At 42.6% G+C, this 9675-nt stretch overlaps 1 protein-coding gene across 1 annotated transcript in view; it reads left to right on the forward strand.

Annotated features, from left to right (window-relative positions):
• WASHC5 (WASH complex subunit 5) overlaps nt 1-8733 on the forward strand; it is a 69100-nt gene extending 60367 nt beyond the window's left edge. Inside the window, exons 26-29 of the mRNA XM_021088931.2 lie at nt 194-290; nt 3196-3349; nt 4158-4245; nt 8326-8733. Coding sequence (XP_020944590.1) covers nt 194-290; nt 3196-3349; nt 4158-4245; nt 8326-8382 — 396 coding nt within the window. The 3' untranslated portion in view covers nt 8383-8733. The remainder of the gene's footprint in view (nt 1-193; nt 291-3195; nt 3350-4157; nt 4246-8325) is intronic.
• Nucleotides 8734-9675: the final 942 nt, after the last annotated feature.

Consider the following 9675-nt stretch of genomic DNA (forward strand, 5'->3'; position numbering starts at 1 on the left):
TTTGAGGGTGGGGGGGGGGTGTGTCAGTGATGTTGATACAGCTCTGAAGGCAGTGAGTTAGTGGAAGCGTCCTAGTTTTCAGTTGCCAGAAAGGCAAGCTGAAATGACATAGAAGCTTGTCATTTGAAAGTGCGTTGGGCGGTGGTGTGTGATGTAAAGACACGGTTGATTGCCCTTCTCTTTCTCTTTCCAGATATACATAACGACAAAGCGCTTACCCTACTTTCCAGTTGTCAACTTTCTGTTTTTGATCGCCCAGTTGCCAAAACTTCAGTACAACAAAAACCTAGGTACTGTATGACATTTATTCTTTGTAATAAGGAACTGTAAGCTAGCTTAATGTCTAGCCAAACAGCTCTGGGTATAGAATGCTGTATCACATATGAGATCTTTCTTAGTTAATTGCATGTTTATGGAATCCATATCTTTGGGCCTCTGAAATATGCCCCTTTTTGAAATACAGACAGTTAGTTTCATATCAACCAAGTGTAGTGTAGTCCACCTTTCATTTTCAGGGGTTAATTATCCAACTTGTAAAATGCCTTTGCTTCTGTCTGTTCTTTAAAGAGCTGATTATGGTAGGAAAGAAACTTCTTTTGGTTAATTTTTTCAACAAGTGTTACGTGCCTACTATATACCTAGAACTTCGGTATGAAGAGTAACAGTATCGTTACAGAGAGGAGACTAATCCAGGAATATCTAGTACATTGATATGTATTATTACATATGAAAATATTTGATACAGAAAATAAATACCAAAAATTGTCAGTATATTTGTCCTGTCTAGGAATATAACCCCAACTGTGTGTGTGTTTGTTTTTGTCTTTTTAGGGCATATGAAAGTTCCCAGGCTAGGGGACCAATCAGAGCTGCAGCTGCCGGCCTACACCACAGCCACAGCAAACCTGGATCCTTTAACCCACTGAGCAAGGCGAGGGATCCACCCTACATCTTCATGGATACTAGTCGGATTCTTAACACGATGAGCCACTACGGGAACTCCCCCAATTTTTATTTATTTGTTTGTTTTTTGGCATTGACTTTATCTTGAACACTTTTATAATCACTTTCCTAATGTATTCCCCAGATACTTTGTCTCCAACCTTTGTATCTGACTAAGAGTTTTTTAAAGTCCAGTATAGAGTTTAATTTACTTTAAAAGTATTTAAGAGCTTTTCTATAAATAACAGCCATATAGGAGTTCCCGTCGTGGCTCAGCTGAAGTCTGAACAAATCTGACTAGCATCCATGAGGACACAGGTTCGATCCCTGGCCTCGCTCAGTGGGTTAAGGATCTGGCATTGCCATGAGCTGTGGTGTAGGTCTCAGAATAAGGGTTTCCCCAGTCTTCATAAGAACCCCAATGCGGGATCTGGGGGTCTGACTGGCCAGTTTAACTTTATAAGCAACTGCCAATCCTTTTCCCAAAGTGTTTCGCATTTTGCAGGTGGCATCCTGCCGTCTCAGTCTTTTTCATCATAACCAGTCTAATGTGAGAATGGTTTCTTGGCGTAGTTTTAATTCACCTTTCCCTGATGATTAATGATGTTGAGCAGTTTTCCACATCTTTTTTGGCCATTCTTTATACCTTTCTTTGTTAACTGTCTATTCAAGTCTTGCCTATTTTTAAATCAGGTTGATTGCTTTTTATCACTGAGTTGTATGAGTTATTTATATATTATGGATACGAGTCCTTTGATACACATGCCGTGAATTTTTTTTCTCACGAACTGGCTTATCCATTCATTTTCTTTCTGATGAACTTAATAAGCAGAAGTTTTTAATGCTGATGATGTCCAAGTTATCCATTTTTTCTCTTTACAATTAGTCCTTTCTGTGTCTTGTGTCTTTGTCTACCTCAAGGGCACAAAGGTATTGTCCTATTTTTTTTCTCAAAATTTTGTAGTTGTAGCTTTTACATTGAGGTTTGTGGTCTGTTTCACATTACTTTTTAATGTACATTACTTTTTATGTACGTCATTTTTTTCCCCACAAGAGTATCCAGTTTCAGCACTATTTATCGAAAAGATTTCTCTTTTCTCCATTAAATTGTCTGGATATTCATGGAAATGCAGTTGACTTTTTAAGGGTGGGGCTACTTCTGTATTTTCTGGTCTATCTGTCCTTAAGCCAATACTACCTTGATTACTGTAACTTTATAAGTCTCGAAAGCTAGTAAGTCTTCCAACTTTGTTCTTTGTCAACACTGTGCTCTGGCTCCTGTTCCCCATGCAGCCAATCCTGGCAGGTCAAGGTCTAAGATGGGGGCAGAAATCCTCAGTGAAAAAGCCAGCTTTGGAGTTCCCTTTGTGGCACATCGGAAACAAATCCGACTAGCATCCACGAGGATGTGGGTTCAATCCCTGGCCTCACTCAGTGGGTTAAGGATCTGGTGTTGCCATGAGCTGTGTGTGGTGTAGGTTGCAGACGCGGCTCAGATCTGAGGTGACTGTGGCTGTGGTATAGGCCGGCAGCTGCAGCTCTGATTCAACCCCTATCCTGGGAACCTCCATGTGCCTCGAGGGTGGCCCTAAAAAAAGCAAAAAAAATAAAAGAATTATTATTATTTTTTAAAGCCAGCTTTGACAGCCACTCACTCACTTCACATGTTTCCTTCATGTGTCTTGACTTCTATAGATTCTTTTCCTGTTCTGCAATTGTACCTGTTAATTGTATAATCCAAAAGAAACAGGGGTGGCGATTATAAAAATCCGTAGCCTTTTTACTGTGCTAAATCCTTCAAAGCACTAGAAGCCTCCACCAATCCTGGGCCTGGTTCAAAATGTCATCCTGGGAGTTCCCGTCGGGACGCAGTGGTTAATGAATCCGACTAGGAACCATGAGGTTGCGGGTTCGATCCCTGGCCTTGCTCAGTGGGTTAAGGATCCGGTGTTGCCGTGAGCTGTGGTGTAGGTTGCAGATTCGGCTCAGATCTGGCGTTGTTGTGGCTCTGGTGTAGGCCAGTGGCTATAACTCTGATTGGAGTCCTAGCCTGGGAACCTCCATATGCCGAGGGAGCAGCCTAGAAAAGACAAAAAAAAAAAAGTCATCCTGAATTGCCATTCCCTCCATGTAACCCCCTGCCCATGACAACATGGCCCCAGACGTTTTGACATTCACAAACATTCCTCCTGAGCAAACACTGCCACAGGCAAGCCCTTGGTGGCGCAATTTTTAAGCTCTCGTTGCTTGCAGGGATGGTCTGCCGAAAAGCTGCCGACCCTGTGGATTGGCCACCGCTGGTGCTAGGGCTGCTGACCCTGCTGAAGCAGTTTCATTCCCGGTACACGGAGCAGTTCCTGGCGCTGATCGGCCAGTTCATCCGCTCCACAGTGGAGCAGTGTACGAGGTACAGAGGGCCAAGAAGGACAGAGCAGAATCGATGTGACAGCACGGGCTGGGACATTCCTCCTCCTGCCTGCCTGGTAGAGACAGGCACTGGCTGCTCACCCTGCTCTGTAAAGCAGGCGGGGCACGTCTTCTCCTTTGGAGCAATTAGAGGTGTGCCCATCCGTAGTCCTCTGCCGGGCGGCCCCCTGCCAGCTCTCACAGGAATGAGTCACGACTGCCATCAGCAACCCTGCGGGGAAGAAAGCCTGCCCCTCTGCCATGGTGGATGCCGCACGCAGCCCCATGAGCCTGGTCCTCCCGCTGGGCCACTCCCCAGGGACGGCTCCCCACTTCTGTGACAGTCGGGGAGCCCCTCGCTGTCAGACCCTGGGCACAGCCTGAGTTCCAGGCGTCTAAGGAAACAAATCACACAGAAGGTCCTGCTTTGCTACAAAGCTTGTCGGCCTTTAGTTCTTCCCTCCCACATATAACTGGCTTTTCTGGGAGAGAAAACAGTTCCTTACATGAGATGATGGGTCCTGTGTGCCTTCTCTGTTACCCTAAAGGGTCAGCCCCGGGGGAGAGGTCAGCAGGGGTCATATTGGGAAGGCCGCATAAGCCTTTAAGGGAAGTTTTGATTCCATCCTCGCCCCATGAAGCGATGCCAGCTGGATAATAGCTGGTTGTGACTCAGGAGGAGGGTCCATAGGTCTGTCTCTTCTTGGGCTTCATCTAGTCCTCTGCCGCCTCTCTAGTCTTTCAGTATTTTGGCGGGGGGTCAGCTGTGAGCAAAGCAGCGAATTGATGCAGACTGTTCTCTGTTACAGCCAGAAGATGCCTGAAATGCCTGCAGATGTCGTGGGTGCCCTTCTGTTTCTGGAGGATTATGTTCGGTACACAAAGCTCCCCAGGAGGGTAAGCAGTAGAGCGAGAACAATATGAATGCCCTTTACTAGAAAGAGGGCATGGAGGGTGGCCCTGGCCTCGTGAGGAGTGAAGTCCCCATTCCCAGAGGAGGCTCTGAGCCCCCGCTTGGCTCTGCCCCTCAGCTAAGATGTCCCTCCCCTCACCACGCGGTCAGCGCTTTGCCAGAAGGCAGGGCTGAGTACAGCTTCCCTCCTGTCGTCTCACCTCCACCTCTACCACGCCCTCCTCTGGTCAGCAGCCCCCTCACCCCCACCTCAGTTTGGGAGAGGAGGCCTTACAGGGCCAGGGTGGAGAAAGAATCACGTGGTTTGGCGCTTGCTCTCCATGGTAACCCCATTCCCACAGCAATTTGGTCAAGTTCACACTGTGGCTGAAATGCGATACAGCCACAGCTTCCAAAAATTACAGGCTCCTTTTTACCTCCTCCTAAGATACTCCTTCCTTTTCTTTGCCCACTGGTAATTCCACTTTGCTAAGTTTGAGCTGAAGGAAAGTCAGCTTGACACTAAAATAAAAAAAAAATTAAAAAAAAAAAAATTTCGATACTGAAAAGCTCATCCTGATTTTTAAAAATTAATAGGTTAGGAACAAAGATACTTTTTTATAACAGAAGTCAAAGACGATGTTCTTAAAACTTAACTGGCAATGTCAGACAGACCTATAAATGCGAAAAGCATTCTCATCAAGATCAGGACTGAAAGAGTTATATGGGGATGCTGACTCTCCTGCTGCTTTTTGTTGTACGGGTTCCAGACAATAAAATGGCAAAGAAAAGATTTAAAATGCATCAGGAAAAGAAGACGTATTTATTTCATTGAGAATGTATCTGTCATAGACTCATATGGGAAAACTATTAATATAAGAAACCCAAAAAAAGCTGATTACATAATAGATAAAGTGATACACTAATAATGCATTCAAAAGTGTAATGTGAAGAAATCCTATTGACAGAATTAATAAGGAAAATAACCGCTTTAAGAAATATGAAAGAATAAGTTCGGGAAATACTATAGAATTTTGAAGTCCATGTTTCTCAATGAGGAAACGCAAATACTCTTTATAGTTTTATTGCAGTTATGCTCAAAATCCCAGATAACTTTTTTAACCTCAGGGGAGAAAAAGGCTTTTTTTTTTTAATTTCGTAAAACTTAGGCTAAATTAGTTTTTTTAAGATGATGCTAAAACACACTATACCATATAAAAACATACTTACTTTTGTAAAATTGCAGAAATTAAAATAGTGTGATTCTGGTATGAAACTCACTTGATGGATCAGTTGACTAGAATGTGTTGCCTAGAAGCAAATGCTAGTGCATACAGTTGTGTATACGGAAAAGTAGTATCTCAAATTAGGAGAGACAGGAAATAGTAGTGCTGGGACAGTTAGTTCATTCTGTTGTTTAAAAATAGCAAGTTTATTTCTTCGTATCTTCCTTGTATCAAAATAAATTACAGATAGTTACTGTGAAAAGTGAAACCAATAAATTAGCAGAAATTTTAGACAGTGTATCAGCTCTCAGAACTTCCTGTATTAACAGCAAAGGTGGAAACCATGAAGGATTTAGAGATGAGATCTCTTCTAAGTGCTGAATGTAATGAAACAATTCTTGTCATATGTCTCAAAATTTTTTTTTTAAATTGAGGCAACTATTAACAAAAGACCTTTTTTTTTTTTTTCCCTAACTTATAATGTGCTCTTCTAGATCATTAAAAAAAAGATAACCAGACCAATAGGGGAAAAAAACAGGCAAAAGATATTAACAGACAGTTTTCAGGAAAAGAAATACGAATGGCCAATAAACATTTGTAAAGATGTTCAACCTTAGTTATATTAAAAGGCCATGATTCAAAATAACAGTAAAGGGAGTTCCCATCATGGCTCAGCGGTCAACGAACCCGACTAGGAACAATGAGGTTATGGGTTCGATTCCTGGCCTTGCTCAGTGGGTTGAGGATCTCACGTTGGCATGAGCTGTGGTGTAGGTTGCAGACGCAGCTCAGATCCAACATTGCTGTGGCTGTGGTGTAGGCCAGAGGCTACAGCTCCAATAGCCTGGGAACCTGCATATGCTGCTGGTGCAGCCCTAAAAGACAAATAAATAAATAAATAAATAAAATAACAGTAAAATTACTATTTCCATCCAAACCAATCTTTGTACTTTGGGTACAAAGTAAAATATTGGACTCCCAGTGCTAGGAAAGATTCAAAGAAATGGGACTTTGCAGTACTGTCAATGGGAGTGTAAATTACTATTCTCCAGGGAGGGCAATTTATCTCTTTTTAAAAACTTCCTGTAATATTTTGCCAGCAATTACACTGCTAGAAAATTACCTGCTGGGTATATTTGCAAAAGCTCACCAATACAGTTCCTTTTGTGGCTCAGCAGTTAGCAAACCTGACTAGCATCCATGAGATTGCGGCTTCGATCCCTGGCCTCACTCAGTGTGTTAAGGATTCGGTGTTGCCGTGAGCTGTGGTGTTGACCCCTAGCCTGGGAACTTCCATATGCCAAGGGTATGGCCCTAAAAAGCAAAAAAAAAAAAAAAAAAAAAAAAAAAGCTTACCAAGATGCTCATGTAAAGATGTTCATAACATAAAATTTAACAAAGGTAAAGGACACAAGATTATGGGATCCTAGTTTTGACTGTGTAAATTGGAAGAATTCGACACAAAGCAATTATCGGTTTTAGTTTTCTCTAAGGAATTGAGATTAGAGGTTTATTTTGGGTTTTTTTTTTTTTTTTGTCTTTTTGCCTTTTCTTGAGCCACTCCCTCGGCATATGGAGGTTCCCAGGCTAGGGGTCTAATCAAAGCTGAAGCCACTGGCCTCTGCCAGAGCCACAGCAATGCAGGATCCAAGCCGCGTCTGCAACCCACACCACAGCTTATGGCAATGCCAGATCCTTAACCCACTGAGCAAGGCCAGGGATAGAACCCGCAACCTCATGGTTCCTAGTTGGATTTGTTAACCACTGAGCCACGATGGGAAGTCCAGAGATTGTGCCTTTTTCATACTTCTCTAAATTTGCTGAATTTCCTCTAATTAGTAGATGATACCTTTATAATCAGAAAAAAAAGTTAGACACTGCTTTAAATTTCGAGCACTTGGGGATCCCCTAGTTCTACATTCCACCCCATTCACTTCGTCCCCCCCTCTCAGGGCTTCCTCAGAGCAGTTAAGGAATTTAAAGGCTTTCCTCCTCTTCCCCCTCTGGCCTCTGTCACCTGTCGGATATCCTCTTCTTCCAGGGCTGGTCATCAGTTATTTGCAGGGTGACCAAAGGCCATCTCCTAGTACATCTTTGCAGGTCCAAGTGCCTTTAAGAGCCAGGGAGCTCAGGTTGGCAGGCAAGGGGAGCTTGCAGCATCTCTCCAGATGTGAGCAGTGCCGAGAAATTAGACACAGTAGGAGAAACACCAGAAACAAGGTGGCGGTCTCAATTCGTGCGTGCCCCAGTATTTCCCTGTGACTCACCTTGCTTCAAAGGATGTCTTCATTTCTTTTTTTTTTTTTAATTTTTCAACTTTTCATGAAGGTATAGTTAGTTTATAATGTTGTGCCGGTTTCTGCTGTACAACAGAGTGACCCAGTCATACAGGTATATCCATTCCCGCTCTTGTATCATCTTCCGTCATGGTCTATCCCAAGAGTCTGGATATAGTTCTCTGTGATGCACAGTAGGACCCCACTGCTTATTCATTCTGAAGGTAATAGTTTGCGTCTGCGAACCTCAAACTCCCCGTCCATCTCTCTCCCTCCCCCTCCCCGTTGGCAACCACAGGTCTGAGAGTCTATTTCTATTTTATAGATGTGTTCATTTGTGCCATCTTTTAGATTCCACCCATAAATGATATCATGTGATATTTCTTTTTCTGACTTACTTCACTTAGCATGATAATCTCTAGTTGCAGCCATGTTGCTACAAATGGCATTATTTCACTTTTTATGGCTGGGTAGTATTCCATTGTATATATGTACTGATTTCTGTAATTTTCATATGGAAAATTTTGAATCGGTTCTGTATATAACACTATGAAACACTTAACTCTTTTGTTTTAATTTTTAGGTTGCTGAAGCACACGTGCCTAATTTCATTTTTGATGAGTTCAGAACAGTCCTGTAACTTTTTCTGCTTCTTCACTGAAAGGATTATCCTTAAATCTTCCACCATCGCTAAAATGAACTTAGAAATGAAGCTCAGCTGCTCATAGAACTGCACTTTTTCCCTTTATTGAGGAAAACGTCAGACATTCTGAGTAATATGTATCTTACAGAACTAGTTAATATCATTAATACTGTTTAAATCATGGTATTACATGCAATTTATATCATGTAGAAGCAGAATACATTTTTGTACTGCCTCTTATAAGTGCTGAATGTAATTGTTATGTATAAATCCATTTAGTTTTATGTTCTAAAGAATTTATTTGTGCAACTCCAGATTTTCAGTAAAACAGTGTTATCAGTACCCAAAGTCATCCTCCTGCTTATTATTCAGACACTGTACATTCTCCGAAAAACCTTGTCTGGAAGGTAAGAGAGGGGTCTAGTACGTCCGACGTTGTGTCCATGGTCACACCCACAACAGGCTGGCAGGCACATGGTGACAGGCAGGCTAGTAGCAAATGAGAGACCACACAATCCATGGACCATGGAAGTTTATTAATGTCTGAGGTTCAGTGTCCTCTTCCAATCCCAGATACCGCGGGGTTGGTTCCCAGCTTCCCTTCAGTAGGACTCCCCCCCACCCCAACTTCAGCTGCTCCTTCCTCTCAGCCCCAGTCCCACCCCAAGTCCCCACAACCATAATGTTATTAGCGATAAGCCCTCATCCCTTATTTTTTTTTTTTTTTAATAACAGCTTAGCCATTAACTTTTAACTCCAAAATCCTAAGTCACTTTTTGGATGAAAATTACCCTGAAAGGGGGGAGCTGCCATCCTCTTGGGGTGATAGCTAGCTCTGTCCTCCTCTAGAGGGGCGAGGAACAGGTGAAAAAGAAAACAAACCAAAACACCCAGAACCTGAAATGTGCTTGACAGTCATTTAGCAAGTCGCAAAAGAAGAAGCTTGAATTTGTAATCACGAGGCAAAGTTTGAGTCCTGATTCTGCCACAAGTTAAATTTTGTCCCAAGGCCACCTAGTGGCCTGTAAAATCAGGGCAAAATGACTTCTCAGGTTCCCTTCAGTGTTCTGATATTCTGATAAAAGTTAGTTCCTTTGTCAGAAGGTCTCAAATCCTAAGATACTGAAAGAAAGAAAAAATGACTTTGTGTTTTATTTCACTATCATAGTAGAAAGGCGTTAAAAAGACTTCTAGTCGGCAGAGGGAAGCAGGAGCCTCAACAGCCCAGTCTGGTCAAAGCCGAGGGAGGAATTTTAAGTGTGTTGTTTCCCAGCACATAGCGTTCGGGAG

Source organism: Sus scrofa, chromosome 4, assembly GCF_054392235.1.
Source record: "Sus scrofa isolate SSC_HxYL_T2T_F1_AM1 chromosome 4, Sscrofa_HxYL_maternal_Yorkshire_Landrace_v2.0, whole genome shotgun sequence".
NCBI lineage: Eukaryota > Metazoa > Chordata > Mammalia > Artiodactyla > Suidae > Sus > Sus scrofa.